Below are 22,799 nucleotides of genomic sequence, written 5' to 3' on the forward strand. Positions count from 1 at the left end.
CTGCAGCGTCTGCAGGGTACCAACTTCTCTCCCTACTTCCTTACCTGTGCAAATTCTTCATGCAAAATAACTTTTGTTCTTGGCTTGTTTTAACTCCTTTGCTTGCAACAATATCCTTTCCAGATGCTGTTACAAACAAGGGCTACATTAGGAGGAAACTCACGTTACAGTATAGCAGTATAGGTCAAGATGCCAAACCATTCCATCTCGGGTACTTCTGCCCCGCTCAGCGGCCAGACTGAGGGGCAACGCTGCACCCTGCAGCAGCGACTGGCTCGTACGACACAGCTACGCGTACTACACTTCGCTGCGCTCCTGTGGGTGTAATATGGCAGAGACATGACTTACTCCCAGCCCTCTAGGGGCTCTCCCGGAGGCTCGCCACTCGAGGTCCGAGCGCCTCCCGAGCCGCAGCACCGCGTCTACCAACTACCCCAGACCGTCCCACGACCGGCGAGTGAAAACACTCCCCTATTCCTCATAATGAAGACAGCACCCCCACGCCCGCCTCTCGCGATAGAGCCAGCAAACCTCACGATAGTTCCTGCTCCGCGCACCTCACGGCCGGCTCCTTTAAGAAGGAAGTCCCGCCGCACCACTCTTCTCGCGATAGCTCCCTCCCTCTCCAGTAGTCTGCAGTATGGCCGGATGCGGTGGGCGCTCGCCCAGGTGACGGGTGCCGAACTGTGCCCGCACCCCGCCAGGGCGAGGGGGCGGTGAGGCTGCCCGGCCCTTGTTGGAGTCGGCGGGGGGGTGAGCGCCCTTTTCTTCCCTGGCATGGTGTGGGGTGCCTGCTGGGTGACTGCTCTGCTCCTCCTGGGTTTCCTCAGCCCGTGCCCTGCGGTGTGGTGCCCAGCGAGGCGCTGTGGGCGCCAGGCCGGCCCGTCTTCCCTTCCTGCCGCCGTAGGCCGCTAGGGCGGTGGTCCGGCAGACCTAGGGTCTGCGCCCGCCCCCAGGTCGTCTCCGGCCAGGCAAGGGTTTTGCACGGCCAAAGGTTAAAGTGAGTGTTGGTGTCCCAGGTAAGCATCTTCGTGTATTTTCCCAGAGCGATGTGCAGGCACCTTTGCTCAGGTGAAAAATGAAAGCAGGTGTGGTAGTTAGAAGATGCTTCCCTGTACGGCGGGCCCGCTACGGCGGGCCCGTGGGAGCGGGCGTGCCTGGGGCACAGGTCTCGGTGCTATGGCGCTGTGAGGCCTCGCTAACGGCAGAGCTGAGGTGCTGGAGTGTGCCTGTCTATATGTTGTAGAAATCGTTAAGGGAGAAAATGCTCTTAAAATCGGGTCTATTACCAGAAGCATACGTTTCGAGTTTGGTTCTTGTGGCAGGTGGAAACATGTGGTTGTGTGAACTCATGACATCCTGCTTTGACGTCTTTTGGAGAACATTTTTGAGTTTTTTTAGCCTGTTTATCAACTTCATAGTTAAGCTTTACAATTGAAGGATGACAGTGCTTTTGTTTTACACTATCCTTGAATTTTGCTTTGACAAGTAATTTACTGGAGTGTACAAAGCTCCGTTTGCAATCTACATTCAGTGATCAGTCCTCAAAAATTAGAAAGCAGTCATGATAGTTACACTTTTTTTTTTTTTTTTTTTTTTTTTTTTTTTTTTTTTTTTGTGGAGGAGTAATTGTTGAGAGGAGCTAGTGTGTGACAGTAGGTTCATGAAGGGCAAGTTGTGCTTGACCAGCCTGGTCTCCTCCAACGAGGTGACCCACCTGGTTGAAGAGGGAAAGGCTGTAGACATTTAGTAAAGTCTGTTAAGACATTTAAAAAGGTCTATTTGGACTTTATTAAACCATTTGACAGTGTCTCACACAGTGTTCTGGAGAAACTGGCTGCCCATGGGGTAAAGGTTGCACTTGATGATACTAAAGGTCATTTCCCACCTAGCTGATTCTATGATTATGATTTAATACTCTTAGTAAATACATAATGGCACATGTTTTTTCAGCAATGATGAGCAGAGGCTAACATCTTAAGTATTAACTTCCTTTGTTGATGTATACTGTATCCATGTTAGAAAGCCATACCAGATGATTTTCTTCATTTTTAAATATAGTACCCTATGAATATAGTTTTGGTTCATAACCCAAGAAATTAGTGGATCAGTCTGGTTAAAGTAGTAATTCTTGCTTTGGCTTGTACAGCATTATTTTCTGGAGTTTTGTAGCAATGGTGTCTTTACTACCGTTGCATTTCTTTTCTTTCCCTTTTTCTTATTCTGTGCCTTGTTTCTCTCAAGGGTTGGGGTTTGGTAGCACTGAAGCATGCAATTTATTTCACTTTGCACCTGGAACTCTAATTCTGGCAAGTTATGTGCAACTTATTAAACTCAAGTAAATGCTTAGTTAGAGACAAAGGTGCTGTCATTTGAAATCCTGGTTTTAATTTGAGAGTCTTTACTGTCACATGTCACTTCAGGTATTACTGTAAAGGGAAGTAATTACGGAAATGCTGTCTTATTTTAAACTTTGTTTTGCATATTTAACAGTGTGTTCTTTCATTTTTTCAGTATTGCTTCTTGTTTTTCAGAAATTACTCAAAGACTTAGATGCTACTGGGAGAAATTCGTGTGCACGTTTTTTTGCATTGATTTGAGCATGTGTGATACACAGTACAGATGCCTTAAATTTTAAGAGATTGGATATGTGTGATATGTTGAATATACTGTTTATTCTTCACCCTTTGCTGCAAAAAGATACGTTTGAGCTTCAAGTCTCTGACAAATCCATCGGGAATGGCTGAAGGTATGGGGTAGTTTATGTACTGGTCACAGGGTGTGGGCCTGAACTTCTCAAGTGAGGGTGATGGGAGGCATTGTGAAAAAAGTCTTCAAAATAGTGAGTCTAATGGAAAGGTTGTAGTTATAATCCTGTTAAAAGAACCAGGCCATCAGTTTAGGTTGTGGGATGCAAGTTCATGGCAGATGAAAGTTTGACAGTGCTAAAGAGCATACTTGTAAAATCTGTAGTCTTAAGACCCCAAATGCAAGGAATCTGCATGTGGTAAAGAGGAAGTGAAGCTACTTCAAAGAGAGGAGTGCGTTGGGGTTTGCTACATGAACAAGCTATACCTAGCTGTCGTGGTTTAAGCCCAGGCTGTAAATTAGAACCACGCAGTCTACTTCCCCCCGACCTTTCTTCCCTCCGCTCCTGGAGGGACGGGAAGGAGAATCGAAAGAATGCGACTCCCACGGTTTGAGATAAGAACAGTTTAATAACTAAGGTAACACAAACCACTGCTGCTACCACCAATAATAATAATGATAAAGGAAATAACAAGGGAAGAGAATACAACACCTCACCACCCGCTGACCAATACTAATACCTCGCCCCCCATCCAGCAGAGTTCCAGCCCTTCCAGGCGACTCTCAGTTCTACATCCTGGGCATGACGTGCTGTGGTATGGAATACCTCTTTGGCTAGTTTGGGTCAGGTGTCCTGTCCCTGCTTCCTCCCAGCTTCTCCTCCTCCTTGGCAGAGCATGAGACTCACAAAGTCCTTGGTCAGGCTAAACATTTGAGCAGTAACTAAAAACATCAGTGTTATCAGCTCTGTTCCCAGGCCGAAAGTCAAAACCACAGCACCGCACCAGCTACTAAGAAGGAGAAAAAATGACTGCTGCTGCTAAACCAGGACACTAGCCCAGGATGTCTCTGTGGCTAAAAGAATACTTCAAGGCCAAAGAATTTTAGAAAAGAGATATTTCCCTTTCTTGTTTTAGTTTTACCATTACCTGGACACCAGCTTATGACCACTGCAGTGGTTTGTTTTCTTTAGCATATACAATTTAATTATTTTTTTTTAAATAAGTAGTTATCACTGATCTAATACATTGTAGAGAATAATCCTGTAAGTGTACACTTCCAGGAGCTCAGGAACTGGTGAGAAGAACCTGTCTTTCTCCATGAGTTTTTTTGCACTGATACATGAAAATGGGGAACGTGGAATTTCTTGCCTTCAGGACTGCCTGTTTTCTTTTTCTTCTCTCTGGAAAGTAGCTGGGTTGAGAAGCCCAGAAACAGTGGACTACCACTGGTCATAGGTATGAAGTACAAATACGTGCTTTGATGTAAGATTCTGTCTGACTTGCTTCTTTCCATAAAAAGCTTAGGTGCCTCTCACTGCTGCTGCTAATGACTTTCTCAGAAGTAGCAGAGCTTATTCCAACAAATAGATAAGAAACAATAAAAGTGCTAAAATTAATTATGTGTCCCTTTCTTTGTTTTGGGGTGGTAGAGCTGGGGAAGGTTGGAAACTGTTTTCACAAATTTGAAAGGACGAGGATTTCTCAGTTCAGATTTGAAAAACTGTGTGCAACCGTTACTTACAAGGTCTTTCTCTTTTTAGTATGAAGAGTGATGGCATTGTTTTTTCTGATAGAGGTATTTTGTTGGGTTTTTCAATGTGGATTATTTGGACTCTGATACATTGCTGGTCTTATCTTCCCTGTTCTTTGTTGGAAGCATACATTATCATTTTAAAAAAATTGTCTTTGCGCATTAAATGTAAAAATGAGATAGCTGAAAATGAAGCAGGTCAGTCATTTGTGTTGTTAATACTTGATATGCTGTAGTAAGGCTGTAGTGAGACCACTTAGAGGAGGGGATTTTAACAGTTCCAGACTTGACAGCTGTAGGCAGTTAATTCACTAAGCAGTTAGCCACTTTGATGAACAATATAGGCAAATGATACACTACTGTATGCACTTAAAGTACACTTCTGTTGTTTCTAAACATAAGTTTGTTTTTACCTGTTCCAGACTGTGTTATGAGAAAAATGATATTTTTCTATGTGATTATAATCACAAAACAATTTACTAACACTGCAGTAGTAAATTCTGGTAGATCCGAAGTGTCTAATAAAGAAGGTCATGCGATCTTTTAATTGGACACTAAACCTGCACGCATCAGTGTATCAGTATTTACATATGTGAAACCACTATGTAACAACTTAATGTATCAGAATTTTGCTTTTACATCAGATTTTTTTCATACACACTTCCAGATATTTGTAACATAGCACTGTTTCAGCAAACTATAATTTTATGTCTACCTCAGGGTTTAGTTCTAAACCATAACAGGTATCCTGATTCTAGTGCTACTTTCAATAAATTCTTTTATCTTAAGTTGTATGCATTTTGTCAAATAAATTTATATCCAATGTTTTATTAGTATGATCTGATGAAATGCTTTGTACATCTGGCCAGTTTATCACTCTGTGTCTTTGTGGGTTTTTGTAGATAATTGGCATATTGGGGAGAAGTGCCTTGCCCCTTGTCTTGAAAATGGGAAACTTCATGAAGGAACAATATCTTCTATTGAAAAGGACAAGAATGGAAAATTACTTGCTGTTGTATCATTCTCAGAGTCTGAAGAAAGAAAAATATTAATAACTAAACATTGTAGAGTCAAAGACAGAAGAGGACCCTGGAAAAGCTTAATATTTGATGATGGTGATCTGGAAAAGCCTTATTTTCCTGACCAGAATCTTCCATCTCCTGCAGTTGCTTTTAAATTATCTGACAATGGTGATTTTATTCCATATACAATTAACAGATACCTGCGTGATTATCAAAGGGAAGGAGTCCAATTTCTATATGGACATTATGCTAATAAAAGGGGGTGTATTCTTGGAGATGATATGGGCCTTGGAAAGACAATACAGGTATTCTTTAACTTTTTTTGGCAACGTGTTTTCTATGAGTTTTTAGTCTTTTTAAAAATAACTTATTTAAGAAAAGCCATGTCAGTGAGCTTAACCCCGCTTTGCTGTTGTGGAGTTGGAGGTGGCAGGATGTGACTGTCCAGGACAGCACTTAGAGCCAGGGGCCATTGCTGATTTAAGATTCACTCCTGATAAGCTTCAAAACTGGGCTGTGTCCCCTTTTGGTGTAAGCATGGATAATTACGGTGGTTAAAATGTTAGTATTCATTTTATGTTGAATTTATCTTAAGGATTACCTGTACATCATGAAAGCAATCTGCACTGGAGTATGCTAAAAGAGCTTGCAGCCTTTATCTGACTGCTCGTTCAATATATTTTTTTTCCTGAAAAAAGATAGTTCAGCTGTAGTGGGAATAAACAGGAGCTCCCATTTCTGGAAAATGAACATTTACTCCCATTTCTGGAAAAAGGGCTTTGATGTTCTATGTTATTTTTATTACTCTTTTGGAAATACAACTTGGATTGATGAAAAGACAAAGTATAGCAGGATTTTTCCATTATGCTTTGAATCAGTGTGGCCCAAATGATTTATTTTACTAAAATTAGGGTGATTTTATGTTTGAGAATTCTCTTTAATCTTTCCTGTTTTAAGCTAGCAGCTTGAATCCTATAGTGGCTAGTGTTTGTCCCCCTCTCTTTTCTCCGTCTGTGTGTCAAATGCAAGATCATTCCTTCATTGACAAATACAGGCTGTAGCTTCTGTTGCCCTTCACCCTTCCATTTAGGACGACAGCAGACACCCTTCAGTGCAAAGAAGTATTATTCTGTAGCAAGCTTGACAAAAGGAGTGACTAAATTAAACTGGCAAAACGTCTCTGGATAGAGCATTTAGAGGTCCATCACGAATTTGTTAGCTGCTGCTGATCTGTTGACACGTTTATTGAAACATTCATCCATTTACCTTGTGTTTTACCTTGTGTTTTACTTAAGCTTGACCATGTTTCTTGGCCATGGCAGTTTAAGAACTCTGTACTTACGGAAGTTTGTTACTACTCAGAACTGCAAATAATCTGATTTCATGTAGCAGGAAGCATCTATATAAGACAGTAAACTGAGCAGAAGGAAGTGAGTTGTCTTGCTTGCATCTCATGTATTTGTACCTCAGAGCTGATTCTGTAGTGACTTGGTCACGTTTGTCACATAGTGACAGTGTATTGCTGTGTGGAATTCAGATCTAGTGGTTATTTCTTTTCCTCACAGTGTCAAGTTTTGAAGAGTATCTTGTGTATTTCTTATAAAACACAGTATTTATGTTCAGGTTCAGTAGGGGAAAGGCAGTCCAGTGGATATAAAGTAAAAGGATTTCACTTAGTTAAAAAAGAAAAAGTGTTAGTTAAAACTTCAAGTAATGATTTAGCCTTACAGAAAACTTATCTTATGCTTGTCAGTTGCATAAGCCTTATTGTTTCTGAATTATAGAGTGATTTATGACATAAAGGGTTTTCTAGACAACTTTTGCATTTTAATGTTCTTTGTATTTCTGAACTGATTTTTGCTTGAATTGTCCTGACTGTATGGCTCTTTAATTTCAAGCTGAAGTTGAGGTGGAGGCAAGTAGAATAATGTTGCTTCTTAACACGATTGCTCTAAGTTTCCTATCAAGGCCTTTAGGTTGCTTCGTGCTTTATCTGGACAAGCCAAAGGTTTCTTATCACAGTTGCCCTTTTATAGTCTTTTCTATTGTTAAATTTGTGATGCATGATTCTTCCAAAAATGGAGGATCTGGAAGACACATGGAGATTTTATGTTCAGTTGAATATCATTCTTACTCTCAAAAGGATTAAAGAAAAAAAAATTGAAGTCAAATGTGTGCAAACTTGCAGTTCCTCTTAGCCTCAGTTTATATGAAATATTATGTATGCAAATGTTTGCTTTTCTTTTCTCCTGCATATCTCTTTCTCACCCTGTGGCCACATATGTGATGGATTTCTTCTTTCTTTCGCTCATCAACCCTTACTCTTCTTCAGTATTTTTCCTGTCTGGCTCTTTCTTCCCTGCCTTCTCCTTTTCCCCACCTTCTCCTTTTCCCCACCTTCTCCTCTTCCCCCTCCCATTAGGGGCAGAAAGCTCTGGAAATTTACTTCTTTTTGGAAATCAACAGCTTTACTGCAGCCGTACTATGAACAGCTGTGTAGCAGCTGCAAAAGGAAGGGGCTGGAGCTAACTGCTCACAGTAAAGGGGGCCTGTTGAGTTTTCAAAAGAAGGGCGCCCCTCTGATGATTCATCTGGTCCTTGCTGCTGCTTAGCCCCATGGAGACCTTTTATCCCAAGTGGATTTTATCGATATGCACGTACTGGCCAATCTCTGTGCCTTTTTCCTGTTTTGGATTGCCATGGGAGCAGTTTGGAACAGCCTACGCTGGGATGTTTGTCCTTGCTGTGGTGTATAATAATGAATGTCTTATCATAATCAAAGGAAAATCACCTTGGCTGGTTTGGGACAGATAAGGTAGTGAAGCCCAAACACAACAGGAAGAGCTGGTTTTGAAGTTAATGACAGGAATTGGAAGGAATGGAGAATACAGCAAACAACATGCTAGTGAAAATTGTCAAATTAAGCTCTCGTTTAAACCTCTTGCTTTTTCAGAAGTATAGTGGAAAGTATACTTCTCCCTAAGAGATACTAAGCAAGTATCTCTTCCTTCTGTTTTTTCTGGTTTTTTATTGATGCTAAGAGTCAAGTGTCATCCTGAAAGTGGAAAACTGCAAGGAATACCTCAGTTTTAGCTTTTCTGAGTTCATTCATAGTCTCTCCCGTGTTTTGGGGGCTTTTCCACTTAGAGGATGAACGAGTAGAATAGGGCAATTAATTGCTCTTATTGTGAATTCAGGATTCTCCAAGGGAAGGGGTTCCTATTTTAAAAATGAGATCAGTTTAACACAAAACCCCCAAACAAAATCCCAACTCCTCCCCAAACTGCTTTACAACATCCCATCCAAGATTTTGTCCTAAATGTTTTGGGTTGGGTTTTTTTGTTTGGTTTTTTTTTGGTTTTTTTTTTTTTTTTTTTTTTTTTAGTGGATCTGACTCAATTTCTGTTTGCATTTTTGTACGTAATCACTGAGAATTGTTTTCTTCCTCAAGGTCATTTCGTTTTTGGCCGCAGTGTTGCACAAAAAGGGGACACGTGAGGATATTGAAAATAATATGCCAGAATTTTTACTGAGGACAATGAAAAAAGAACCAAAGTGTCACCCCAAGAAGGTACAGCTTTTAGTGATACAAGCTTAAGGATTTTGGTAAAAGGCAATAGTTTGTGGGGTTTTTTTTCATATTTTTGCTTGCTTTAGGAGTTTATGCGTATTTATTTTTAAAATTCAGCTAATTTGGCGGATTAAGGGCTCATGGTCTTCTTAGTAGCGTTAGGGAAGCCTTCAGTTTTCTGGGCTGTCATAGTGCGTTATTTAACTGTTATTGTCTAATCTGGTAAAACTGTTGATCAGCACCAACACAAAACATTTGAAAATACCTGTATGAGATCTGTGGCTAGAGTAATTTGAAAAGCCCATGTCTGTGAATAGAAAACTACAGTTTTGCGTGATTGTGTTTCTCAAGTAAGAAAAGCATATGCAGCTGTATTAACAGGATATATAACTAATTAAGGTGAATGCATATATTTGGAAATTTTATTGTTAATATTCTTGTGAGTGCACATATTCTTGAATGACTGTCATAATTTCTGGAGTCAGGCTGATGATCTAGGGAACTGTATTTGATGAGAGCTAATAAAGATACATGTGAAAACTCTGTGTGAATGAGAGAAATCTGAAGATCGTTTTAATTTTACCCAGCATAGGACTTAAGCAATTTCTGGTTTTGAGTGCTGTTTTTATTGTATTGAAAAAATTGAAATATTTGGCAGTGCTGTTCGTATGATCTGTGGTTCTCTGAGGAATGGATACACGTTTCTCAGGACATACCTGGCAGAGAGGAAAAAGTGAAGGAGTAGCACTTCATGTGAAAGAAGAAAAACAACCAAACAAATAAAAACAAACTAGGAACACTTCTGACTGGTAATAAGAGTTTCACTTTGAGGCCAATTAAGTATTGAAAGAGGTTACAGAGAGAGGTTGTAGACCACTCCCATCCCTGCGGGGTTTTGAAGACCTGAACTGTGGGAGCCCTAAATACTTGTTCTTAATTAAGTGTTACCCCTGTTTTGACCAGAACATTAAAGACTAGAAACTTCTTGAGAGCCCTTCCCACCTCACTGATTTTATTATTCTATGATATTAAATGGGTTGTATGATCTTTCATTTTTAAACCCTTTTCAGGTCTTTCTGTTTTGAAGTCATATGACTTGTGGATTGGAGGAAGCTGCTTACCCTCTTCATCCTTTTGTTTTCTCCATCTGTAAAACATTTTATGGTATACAGATGCTATAGCAAAGCAAAGTGGTAGTATCTCATGTGTTATTGCAGTTTTTAGACTCTAATTTGAGTAATTAACAGTACTTTGTGGTGGTTTTTTTTAGTGTTACAGTACATTTGTATTATTGACTTACAGTACTTCTGTATCATTCACATACTGTGAGGAAACTGATTACTTTTGAATTTGTAGTGATTCTTCAGGTATTTTCTGTATATGCTTTAAAGTGACAGAATTAGATGTTCAAAGTGCTGAAATCAGTAAAATAGATATCGTGCTTTTGATTTCTGGTATTGAGGAAGAAGTGCGAAGTTGCAGTTTTTCCAGTAATACTATAACATCTATTTGTTTTCAGACTTTCCTCATAGTGGCCCCTCTTTCAGTGCTTTACAACTGGAAGGATGAGTTAGACACATGGGGGTACTTTAAGGTCTGTATCTTACATGGCAGTAAAAAAGATGATGACTTCAGTCGCATCAAGCAAGGGAAATGTGAAGTTGTCCTTACAACGTATGAGGTACTTCGCCTGTATTTGGATGAATTTAACAGGTAATGATTTTAATATATTTTTCTACAACAGAATTTTAGCTGTATGGTTTTGCGTTGTTTTTTGCAAGTACTTATTCTTCCTGTGTGATATATGTACTGTGAAATTCAATGACTCACTGTGCTGAAGAGGAGAATCTTGTTTCACTGTCTTTGCAGAGTACCCTGTTATCTTTGTTATGGGATGCTTGGGAGAAGTAACTAATTGAATAGTTTTCATAAAGGTAGTCTTCACCATTCATAAAGTTTCTCTAAAAGACATAGGAATTGCTTGTCTGAAAACAGGTGCTAGCTAAAAGAGATGCAGAAGATATTTTCTATCTTTCAGTGTAAGGAGAAAATCTGGAATTTTTAGCAAATGCTCAAAAGGTGCATTTTCCTTGTTATTTGCATTTTTCACCAGCTTCAAGAAATTCTTGAGTCCAAAAAAAACTTGAGATAAAAGATGTATTATTTGTGTGTGTATAGTTTTAAATATCTGATGGACTTAGCAGAATCAAGGTCTTTCTGACAGTGAATGTATTAGACATGCTACTTTATTTGCTCCAGAGCTGTCAGCATTTTCAAACTAGGAGTTTTGCCTTTCCTTTGGCTATGTTCAGGAAATAGGTATGTATGCAGAGCAGATCTGACCGACTGCTTGCAAATATATTGCTGCAGCATACAGATTTACCCATCCTCTGTTTCTACAGAGTATGTGACTGGATGAGCCTATGACCCTGATGCTGGGAGAGGTTATGTGTCTTGCTTAACTAGAATGATGGATTGGTCTCAACTGGTCTTAAGTAATTAAGCATTGTGGAGAAGAATACATGGGATCAGTTATGCATGTACATCCACGTAGTGAGAGGTTAAGTTGAAGGAGCTAGCATATGATAGTTTGTTGGACCCTTTTCAGAAACTCCCAATTTTTAGCAGATCTTAGGAACGTAAGGAACTCAGATATGAAGGAATGTATTTAACAGACATCAAAAATGCCACAAGATTGGCTTTCAGATTAGTGAACTAAATGCAGCCTGTTCAGGAGAGAGGTTTCTTCCGAAGCATGTCTGTTTCACCTTTTTGCAGTCTGAAGTATCATTGAAGTAGATATGATTTTGTTGTGAAATATGCATTCATATATAAAAAGCAGTCTCATACAGTTAACAAATCTCTTCCTATATACTTGATAAATTAGTATCACAGTATACATACAGGCCATTTTACCTCCAAGTTCTATGCTTGAAATTGGCCACAAAATACCTTTCAGTTCCTGCTTCTAGATGTGTTTCTCCTAGTCGCAAAATCACAGAATATTTGAACTCCTCTGCCATATTGATATCATACACATACTAAAGAAGTTGAGTGATGTAGGACACCATGCAGATTGAAGTGCTTTCAGTCTACTTCTAATTACCTTGAATAATTTTCATTGGGAAAGTGAAGCATACCTGCATTAAGCATCTTTCAGTAGTTTATCTTCAGAGACTTATTTAATTTTTCTAACTCTTACTTATGAGCAAAATTAGTGCTGGTGAGATGTGCTGGATTGGTTGCTCCAGATATTGAAAGCTGCTTTCTTCAGAGAAAGCATTTGAGACATTTAGCATTAGTTCATTTATTTGGCTATGTAGTGTAGCCATTATACTCAATTATGGCAGTTGAATTTATTAAACAGACTATAAAGAAACTGCGTAGTGTAATGCAATCAAAAAGTAATAGTGTCTTATAATAAATCACAGCTGCTTGTGTGGCTGCCTTCATGTAGAATGATGGAATAAGCAGTTTCAGTTAATACAGTATTTTTTGTTGATCTGCAGTGCAGAATGGTCTGCTGTAATAGTGGATGAAGCACATAGAATCAAGAATCCAAAGGCTCAAATAACTCAAACCATGAAGTCATTAAAATGCAGTGTTCGCATTGGTCTTACTGGAACCATTCTTCAGAATGATATGAAGGAGCTTTGGTGTGTTATGGACTGGTAAATAAAGTATATATTTTTTTTATGGACAAACACCTCTATATGTTAACCATGTAGTGGGGCTGGGAAGGAGATGGATGATACAGACTCATCTGTGTCAGAAAACCCAACAACAAGTCATAACCCTCCCTCAAAAAACCCAACGTTTTGTCAGTACGTAAGTATGTTTTTCCAGTGCATCTACGGAGGTAAGCTCCTGGTGTATGAGCTTCTCTGTTATTTAGTGCATTTGGAGCTCCTCAGATCTGGCTTCTTTGGGAAATTTGGGAAGCAGTTAAAATGCTACACATCCCCCTCCCACCCTCCATGTTTACCTTTCTTTTCGAAGGCCAGACTTTTCCCTCCTTCTTCTTCTGACCTCCACAGGGTAGATGGAGAATCATTACAGAAGTTTGAACACTGTTGTGCATTTGCTCTGTCCAGCATGTGCAGGTCATTCTGACTTATTTAGAAGATGAAAGTAATGATATCTTACTGTTTTCCAAAATGCACAAGTGCACATAATTGCAAAGCAATAGTCTTGTCCAAGAAAATGGAGTGGGAGGGGTGGAACAAGCCCTAGATAGAAATTGAAACATAGGAGACTTTCTGGAGATGCTCTACAGAGAAGGACCAGAGCAAACATACCTTAAATATAGGGATATACATAGTGAATTGAAACATGGGGAAAAAAATATTTTAACAGTAAGCTTAGTGTTGCATCCAGTCCATTAAAACTATGCTGATATAGTTAATAAATTGTTCCAACAGTAAAGCTGCCAGTGATTACCAAACCCTTTTTGCTTGTTGGGTATCTTAAGATTTTATTTACTAAATTGTAATATCTGCATAATGTGATTTTAATAAAAACAGTAAAAAATGAGAACATGACTGCTTAGCTTCCAGTTCAGGCTCCAAAACAGTAATGGTCTGATAGTTTAGGGGTTCTATATACTTGTGACTTCTGTTAGTCTGCTGAGCTTTTGTTTTTCTGGAGATAGCAACCGTTTTCTTAAGGGGAATCTTTCAATGTTTGAGGGTCACAGAAAGTAGATAAAAAATGGCATCTCTGGAAGTAGTATATATTTTTATCTATATACACAATTTTTATTTATTTTTCTAAGATCTCTTGCTGTTGTCCAGAGACAATTCATGGTATGCTTTTAATTCATGGGAAAAAGAAAACTGCCTTAGAGTAAAGAAAATGCTGTTATTCCTTTGCACACACTCCACCCCCCACACCCTTTTGTTTTTTTATAGGGCTGTACCAGGACTTTTGGGTAGCAGAGTACACTTCAAGAAGAAATTTTCTGATCCAGTGGAGCATGGCCAGAGGCACACTGCAACTAAAAGAGAGCTAGCAACAGGTCGTAAGGCCATGGTGGAGCTAGCAAGAAAAATGTCTGGCTGGTTTCTGAGGCGAACCAAAGCACTCATCAGTGATCAGCTGCCAAAAAAGGAAGACAGAGTAAGAGTGCCTGCACATTTCAAATACAGTGTTATTGAATATATATCTTCTTTTTTGTTTTTGTTGTGTTTTCTCTCTTTCATCATGCCTGTAGTAGTTTGTGTTTCTGTCTTGAACTTACAAATCTGAGAATAATCCAGAGCCTTGGAAAAAATGCACATGCAGTAGTGTGCTTTGTTCACATAATTACTATGATTGCATGTTGAAATGGAGTTAATCAAGCATGAAAATGCTCAGCTAGACTTCTGACTAGCGATTTATACATCTATTTTATGCGTACTTTTGTACTTATCTGTGCAAACCCAGTACCATGTATGTAAATCTCTCGAAATTCTATGTAGGACTTCAGAATTTGCAGCTTAACACCTTGTGTGTAGAACTATGTTTTTAGTTTTTAATTTTTAATTCCCTCATTTTCGTTCACTAAATAAAACCCTAAACGCTGATTGTTGATAGCTCTGGGATCCTGTTTATTGTAATCATTATATGAAGTGATAATACTTTATGACTATAGCTGAGAGTTCTGATAAGTTCTTATTGCACAGACTTGTGCTTTCCTTTTAAGTAGACAAATACATTAGTTTGCAGCTGGTTTTGTTTTCAAAATTTGATATTTATTCTTCATCCTTAGTGTATAATAATGTCATCTAAACTGTCTTTGGAAGGAAAGATTAACACGAACATCAGTCAGTTGCTTTTTCTAAATCTAGCAGGTTTTATTCTTTTTATTATCTTGTTAATGTGAGTATATGTTCAAGTTACTGCTTTATTATTATAGCTCAGCATGATGCTGCTGCTGTGTGGGTAGCCTAGGTTAAGGAATGATCTTGGGGTTTCTGTCTCCTGCTGCTAAGGCTAAAGATGTCATGGAGACGCCACCCATGGTCTCTAAGAAGAGGGATAAGAGTTTTGGTCATAGCACTGTATAGATCCTTGCCTTCTCATTCCTTATTCTGTTTGCTCTGCCTGTGGTAGTGCCCTACAGCAGCTAGTGCCTAAAAAGAGGAAAGAAAGGGCAAATTAAGCAACCGGCAAAGCAGAGAGAACAGTTACATGTTTATTTCTCTCACTTTTTCCACCTCTACAAAAGCCATACTGAAAGGTTTATAGAAACCTAGCAGCAGGTTCTTGTAGCTTGAAATCGATACTCTGTAGAATTCTGGGAGGTGATAAAAGAAGTATGCATACATTTTTGGCTACAATTTAATGCTGTTTTGATGTCAAGATCCACATTTTTTCATTTGGTGGTAGAATAATTTCCTGTAACTACTTGAGCAAATATATTCTTGTTTGCTACTTTGTCTTCTATCTTGCATGGTTTTTGATGCAGTGCTTTTACTTCTGTTTGCGTGCTGCATGGAATTGTGTTTTTGGGGTTTCTCTTTGGCAGATGGTGTACTGTTCCCTGACCAAATTCCAGAAAGCAGTGTACCAGGCTGTGCTAGAGACAGAGGATGTGAGCTTAGTATTACGAGCAGGAGAGCCCTGCAGCTGCAACAGCGGTCGTAAAAGAAAGAACTGTTGTTACAAAGTAAGAACTTGAACTGTTTGGATTTTAGAATGTAATCTTTATGGTTTTCTCCAGAGACTCAGTGCTGATGAAATGCTGATTGAAATGGTTGCATGGTCATAAGGCATCTGTTTGGGAAGTCCTGACTGGAAACAGGGGTGGGTGCATCAGAAGCATCACAGTGTTAGGCACTTTGGGATCACAGCAGAGCTGTTTTGCATGCCCCAAGCAGGTGTTTATGCAGTAAATTCAGGATCTTTGTCTTAAGTCCACCTGTGATATAGTTGATGTTGGCATGGGTATTGTGTTGGCATGTTCAGGATGTGTCAGGCGTACTGCTCCCATGTGCCTCAGGCTGTCTGTGCAGAAGCTGCAAACCAGAGGCATTCTGGACCTAGCAGTTTGCTGGGCTTTGCATTACAACTGCAGTTGGATTGTCTTTCTGTGCCAATAAACATGCCCTTTGCTTTGTGTCATTGTAAGGAGAACTCTGACAGTAGCCATAGAGCACAAGCAGAACTTTGTTCAGTAGTAGCAGCTTTGCAGATTTCTTCTGTCTTCCATGGACTTCTTTAGCATTCAAAGAGTCCAGCTTTGGGTTTGTTTCATCCATGGCACTCAGATTAAGCACATCTTAAACATTTAGAAGCATATGTCTCATACTTGCATCTCCCTGTTTTCCTTCTGGCCTGTTTTGATCCTTGTGTTGTGGCTGTGTTTGTTGATTTTTGTTTGGCCTTTTTTTTTTTTCAAAATGATGTAGCTTATTCAGTCTTCACCTCATTATTTTAAAACAGTCTTCCAACCAGCCTGGTTAATATTTCATGGTTACAAGCATTAGTTCTTTGCAGACTTTTGTTTCTCATGATGTCTTGTAGAAAAATTAAAATGCTACAGAACTTGATTCAAAAAAGGGCAGTAGGCAGGCCTGCAGATGCTTAAGTGCTCTTAAGGACTGTCTTATTCCAAAGTTAACCATGAAATTCAGTAACTTGAGAAAGGAAAGGAAAACAAATATTGGTTGAATCAGGCAACCATAACCAGAAAAATAGCTGATGCTGTTGCTGCTGCATTGTAGAATGTTTTGTTTGAATTATGTTACCTGAGATGTTTATAGAACTTTAAACATTTTTGCTGTAAAGTAGCAGTCATAACATAAGAATTCATACAGACACTTCTGGTTTGATTTACTTTTGCATCAGTTGTAAAGTTTGGTTTTTTGTTTTGTTGAGGAATTCTTGGTTATTTTAGTAATTTCTGTAGATACCATGCTATCTGAAATGTTTATCGAACTATAAACATAGCTGTGGGGTCTTTCTTTTTGAGGAGATGTTTTCTGTTAATAGTATCATAAAGCTGAGTAAAAAAAAAAAAAAAAAAGGCCATTTAATTTTTGTTAGAAATACAGTATACATCTATTTGGGATCAATTATAGTACTACTTACAATCACTAATGCATTAAACCTTGTAAGACTAGCATTTATTATAAATGATTCCTTATTTTCAGAAGTATTTGTTTGCATAACCATTCTTTTCTGGTTTTGGGGTTTTTTTTATGGGGAGTAGGAAAATGCTTATGGTGAAACAATTAAGTCGCTGCTCTTCAGTTACCTGACAATTCTACAGAAGGTTGCAAATCATGCTGCACTGCTGCAGACAGACAACACTAGCAAGCAGCAGGTTAGTCTCGGAAGTATGTGAAGGATGATCTTATTCAAAAAAAAGATGAAAACTCTTGAATGAAGTTGCTGCTGGCCTCCTTTTTATCTAACTGACATTAAAGTATTTTGCAGAATTCCTTTTCCATTCAGTAATTTAGAATGCAGTCCTAGTAATGTTGTGTAACACCTCTCTATATATCATTTAATTGATGCATATTTTAAAATAAGGGTTATAGACACACTGAAGAGCTTTAAGGGGGAGAGTAATTTGTAGTGATTTATAATATTGACATTTATGACAAGTGCCTAGTAAAAGGAATATATTTGTGCAAATAAATAAATAATAGCAAGTTGAATGTATTTTTTTCCTGTGGTACTTCATATTCAGGGTTGAGTTCCTTTAAATGATGGGAAACATATTTTAGTAGAAAATACTCAGTGAGAGGTCGGTATCAGTTTATCTTGTTACTGTGACTGCTAACCTACAAGACCCACAGTTTTTAAAAATGATTGTATGTGAGCCTTAATATCCAGGAATGAGCAGAGGGATCAAGGGATGTTGCCACTTCCCCTCAGAAGCCACAGAGGAATGGAAGTGAGAAAATCCTAGCTAATTCTTGCAAGTTTGTTCCATTAAAGCAGTTTTGCTTTTTTAGGGAGTGTTATTGTTAGTATTCGTGGTCTTATATGCAGTATATACCCAAATGTTTTCAGTGTTGGTTTTGTTTTGGTTTGTTTGTTTCGTTGGTTGGTTGAGGTTTTTTTTTTTTTCTGTGTATGTAGTTTTTGTTATAGTAACATTTGAGAGTTTAAGTAGCCACAGGAGTAACAATATAGGAGTATTTTGAGACTTAATATCTTACATTGTACATAATTATTGACCTCTCAAATTTACTGAAGAAACTGGTATTTTGTAGTATTTCTTACCTTTAGGATGAAAGTCCATCACATGTGCTGTTCTTAGGCGAGTCACAAGACCTTTTTTGTTCTTCTGGAAAGGTAGACTTACAGTGTGTGGTCATGTTCAAGATCTGAGCTACCCAAATTCTAGCAGTGCCTTTTGAACATTTAAATGCATTCCCCATATTGTTTTTTTGTCATATTGGTGGAACAGTATGTAATTCATGTATTGGCTTATGCAAGAGGGTCAAGAGAAATAAATGCTGGTACATACCTGTTGGGTAATGCAAACCTCAGATCATCAGGGTTCTTGAGGCTGATGATTCTGGCCAGTCCTATTGCTGTCTTTCTCCATGAGAAGAAATTTTGGACATCTCTTACTGTAGTAACTAGAATCCGTGGTTTCAGGTTAAGATCCTTTTTAAATGAAGCAAACTGAAACACACAGGAGATGTTTTATCCAGCACTCTTGCAGAGAACTGAATAAAAACACTAGAGTCATTCTGCTTGAGTTACTTCAGCAGATCACTTGTTTCAGCCTGTTTAACTCCTTGTATGGCTTACTGGTTTCCCAGTTTAGTTCTGTAATTTTTAGTGCTCACTCAAACTTTCTGCTTTTTTTTCCAGGAAGCACATATCAAACGGGTGTGCAGCCAAGTATTTTCCAGTTTTCCAGATTTTGTGCAGTTAAGCAAAGATGCAGCCTTTGAAACCATTTCAGATCCAAAGTACAGTGGAAAAATGAAGGTAAACATGTTCTTTAGAGGAAAATTAAGTGTTGGTAATAGTAATAGGTCTGCTAGTGTAGTAGATGCTTATAAAAAAACATGCACCTAATGGTTGTTGGTTTTTAATAATTCTGTTTATGAATAATATATGTTGTGCTGCCATGACAACAGGTAGCTCTTGTCATGGATCAGGGTGTCTGTGAGCAGACTGGAAGGAGTGATCTGTGATACTGAGATAATCTAAGATGTGAGCTTCGCATATTCAGTGATGGGCACAGAAATGACCCTTACAGTCAAGGGCTTGGGGTCATATTATGACAGAGATCCATGAAACCATTGATGCAGTGGCAATCAGAAATACTTGGGAAATGGAGCAAAACCAAATCATTATGGGCTTAATGATTTCTGCACACCTTCAGTATTGTGGGTAGTTCCAGTGCCTTCTCTCAAAAAGCATCTGTTAGACCTTGAAAAGATTCAGAGAAAGGTTCAGGAAAGGGCCACAAAGGTGATTAGTACAGTGGGACAGAAACAACCAAATATGATCAGGCTCTTCAGCCTGAAAGAAATGTCTTAGGATGAATTTGAAAGAGACCTACACAATCGTGAGTAGCATGGAACTGGTGAAGACGTACTGAGTGCTTATTTTGTCTTCTAACCCTTCAGACATCAAATGAAGCTAGTAATAGCCACATTAAAGATGAACAAAATAAATGTGTTAAGTCTAAACCTGTAAAACTCCTTACCTGAAAAATGATGACTTTCTCTGGTTTCAGAGGGGAACAATATGAATAACTGGAAAAGATGTTTAATACAGCTAATTAGAAAGAAAACCATACTAGGTTTAGGAGTGTTCCTGGCCTGAGAGTAACTGGAGGTGAGAAGCTGTGCAGGATTGAGTGTATGGTATTTTTGTTCTCTATAAGTCTTCATATTTACAGTTGCTAGTTGGGACTGTCAGGGAAGCAGTGGCAGGCCACGTTTTTCTAGCAGCAGTAGTGGTTATCACTTTATTGATTTGTTATTACGTGAGCAACATCTTTCTTTTCCGTTACTACATACATGTGAGAGGCCTGCATATTAGCTTGGTTATAAACACTTAGTCATCTCATGGAAGGCAACTTTATTGTTAAATTGCCAGCAAATATTTAATACATACCTGTAAAAACTGTGATCTTCAGTAGTGCTTATGAAGCTCTTTTTTTATTGGTTAAAAATAATTTTCCTTGCTTTAGAAATTTGTCTTTTAAGTCTGTTGCATCCTTCACTCCAACACTGCCTTACAACATTTTGATTATGTCTGTTTTGACGGAGTAGCAAACAACACAGGCAAGCGGAAATTACTGAGTTCAAGATAGAGGTCCCAACATCATCTGCCTGTTGAGAGGAATCTGTTCCACACCGTGGCTGTAGGTCTAAGTTGCTTTTGAGACAGCATAGACTGCAGTGACTTCTCAGGGGTGCAGCTGGCTGCGGCTGTGTGGGTTGAGTGTAACCTTGGCTGCTAGCAGTAAGGTTTTTCTCATGCTTGTGTGCAGTGATCTTGGGTGGTAAGGAAGAAGGTTCTGCTATTGCAGTGCCAGAGTATGCACATAACCGTGGTGGCAAGAGAGCAGAGGCTGTGATCTTATTTATTTTTGCCTAGCATATTATCATTATTTCAGTAGAAATATGTATGTGTTTGGAGCACTTTGCAAATTATAGTAACTTCTGCCATTAAACATAACCCTAACCCAGGCAGGTGTGGCTCTGAAGCCTAAAAACACTGTAGGCTAACTTGGACATCTATATGCAAACAAGGTGTTCTTGAATGTGATAGGTACCCCTTCATCACAGACTCACAGTGTGTAATAATGGAGAGATACGCATTTAAATCCATGCGGTTTCTTAAAAAGAGCACTCTACTTTTGTTTGAGTCTGATCAAGTGTGTCTTTTTCAGACTTAACAACTTTCAGGAGTTGGTGTGCAAGCATTGGATTTATTTCTTTTTGGTGCAAAACCATTAGTTTTCCTTGTTAGTCAGAGCTATTCTTCAGAATACCTGAAATCCCAAAGGGCATGACATTGATCTATTTTATTTAAAAAAAATAGGTGGATTTGTTTGTGTGTCTCCTCACAGGAAATTCATTATCTGACCTGTACTTTAATAGCAACAATACAATAGCCACATTCCTTCTACTTTCAAAGAATGTCACTGGTAAATTGACACTCAAATGTAGCTAAATTGAAATGCAAATATAAGTCATTTAGCTCTTTTAAATTACCTGATACAGCCTTTTCCCAATAAAATGAATTCTGGATTGTATCCTTTTGTACAAACCAGGCAAATTCTCTCTTTTGTACCTTGTTTTGACTTGTAACTGGCTGGCTAACACATACAAAAAGGCTTGTAAGTGATGTATAATTAATATTTTATAGTCTAGATACCATCCAGAATTGTAAGATTAATATAAACACTCATCATTATTTGGTTGAGAAAGGTTTGTTAGGCTTTTAGTCAAATCAGTGTTGATTAACAGCTATATGTTTATTACTGAATAAATACAATTTTTTAAATATTTATTGCCCAGTGGGAGTAGGCTGCAGGCCTGGTACAGAAAATTCCTCTTTCCCCTTTGTGTATTGCTTCTGCGCGGTACTCTGGAGCTGCTGTTGCCAGATGTGGACATGCTTCCTTTGAAAATAACAGTATCAGTGTTATACACAAGGCTCTGGGTTATTTGCTTCCTCACCAGAAGAACGTTGTGTGTGGGCGGATTATTGGCATTTCAAGGTCTGTGCAGACTCTGGGAAGCTGGATCCTACTGTAAACAGAGCAACAGGCAAGAGTGGGAATGGGGAGGGGCATACATCTTACTGATTATTTTAAGAAGACAAGTTCCAAGCAGTTCTGAGCTCAGAAAGTTTAAACAGGCCTTCGTGTTTTCAGCATACTGTGTGCATTTGTGAAATGCAAGAATTCATAAGCTGAGCTAGCGCGTGACATAAGGAATGTTTTTTGCAGTCTATACACTGACACAAATAGCTTCTGAATTTACCTGTTAGTGGTATGATTGCATTTTTACAGCAGGAGTTCCAAGTACCTCACTGAAAAAATGTATGTTTGGCATATTTATCATGTTAGTAGAGTTTTTTTGTTATGCCTCTGGCTTTCCAAACAGTTAATTATGGTGTAGCCTATTTAAAGGTTGAAAACAAAAGTGTGTGTGTGTGAGATGACCTGTAGGTAAAGTCTCTGGTTCATTTACAGGTCCTTCAGCAGCTTTTAAATCACTTCCAAAGGAACAAGGATAAAGTTCTTCTTTTCTCCTTTTCCACAAAGGTGAGCTCCATATGATTTTTCTCAACTACCTGCAGTAGCAAGTTCTGAAGTGTAAAGCCCGGAGGTGACAGCTGTTAACTACATTCTCTTTCTGTCTCTGCTGTGGGTAATAATGATGAGGACAGTGCAACATGCTCCAGAACCAAATTGAAACTTCATGGTCATGATAAAAATGGTGATAGCAAAACAAATGAAGAACTGCTGCCTTACTTAAGAGCTTTTCAAAACTGTTGCATTACTTCCAGTGTAGATAGCTCATACTGAGTTCAGCTAGTATGTCTTGTGTTAGAGCAGTCAGAGCAAAGTACAACTGAAGGATCCCACAACCTTTGTGTTACCACTTAAAGCAGGTAAACTTTGCTGCTCTGCTGGCTTTTGAGCATCAGCAGCCATGAAACTTGTTCAACATCTTTGTCGGTGACTGGACAGTGGGATTGAGTGCGCCCTCAGCAAGTTTGCCGATGACACCAAGCTGTGTGGTTTGGTTGATATGCTGGAGGGAAGGGATGCCATCCAGAGGGACCTCGACACGGTTGTGAGGTGGCTGATGCCAACCTTATGAGGTTTAACCATGCCAAGTGCAAGGTCCTGCACCTGGGTTGAAGCAATCCCAGGCACAGCTACA

At 38.9% G+C, this 22,799-nt stretch overlaps 1 protein-coding gene across 1 annotated transcript in view; it reads left to right on the forward strand.

The window, feature by feature from the left end:
- Window positions 1-747: 747 nt before the first annotated feature.
- Window positions 748-22,799, forward strand: part of LOC308231575 (DNA excision repair protein ERCC-6-like 2) — a gene marked incomplete at its 3' end in the record, with an annotated part of 34,351 nt that continues 12,299 nt past the window's right edge. Inside the window, exons 1-11 of the mRNA XM_080637169.1 lie at window positions 748-1,019; window positions 2,535-2,749; window positions 5,244-5,668; window positions 8,815-8,934; window positions 10,454-10,647; window positions 12,444-12,605; window positions 13,845-14,052; window positions 15,443-15,583; window positions 17,129-17,242; window positions 18,751-18,870; window positions 22,103-22,174. Coding sequence (XP_080493295.1) covers window positions 2,740-2,749; window positions 5,244-5,668; window positions 8,815-8,934; window positions 10,454-10,647; window positions 12,444-12,605; window positions 13,845-14,052; window positions 15,443-15,583; window positions 17,129-17,242; window positions 18,751-18,870; window positions 22,103-22,174 — 1,566 coding nt within the window. The 5' untranslated portion in view covers window positions 748-1,019; window positions 2,535-2,739. The remainder of the gene's footprint in view (window positions 1,020-2,534; window positions 2,750-5,243; window positions 5,669-8,814; window positions 8,935-10,453; window positions 10,648-12,443; window positions 12,606-13,844; window positions 14,053-15,442; window positions 15,584-17,128; window positions 17,243-18,750; window positions 18,871-22,102; window positions 22,175-22,799) is intronic.

The sequence above is a fragment of the Psittacula echo genome, assembly GCF_963264785.1.
Source record: "Psittacula echo genome assembly, chromosome: Z".
Lineage (NCBI taxonomy): Eukaryota > Metazoa > Chordata > Aves > Psittaciformes > Psittacidae > Psittacula > Psittacula echo.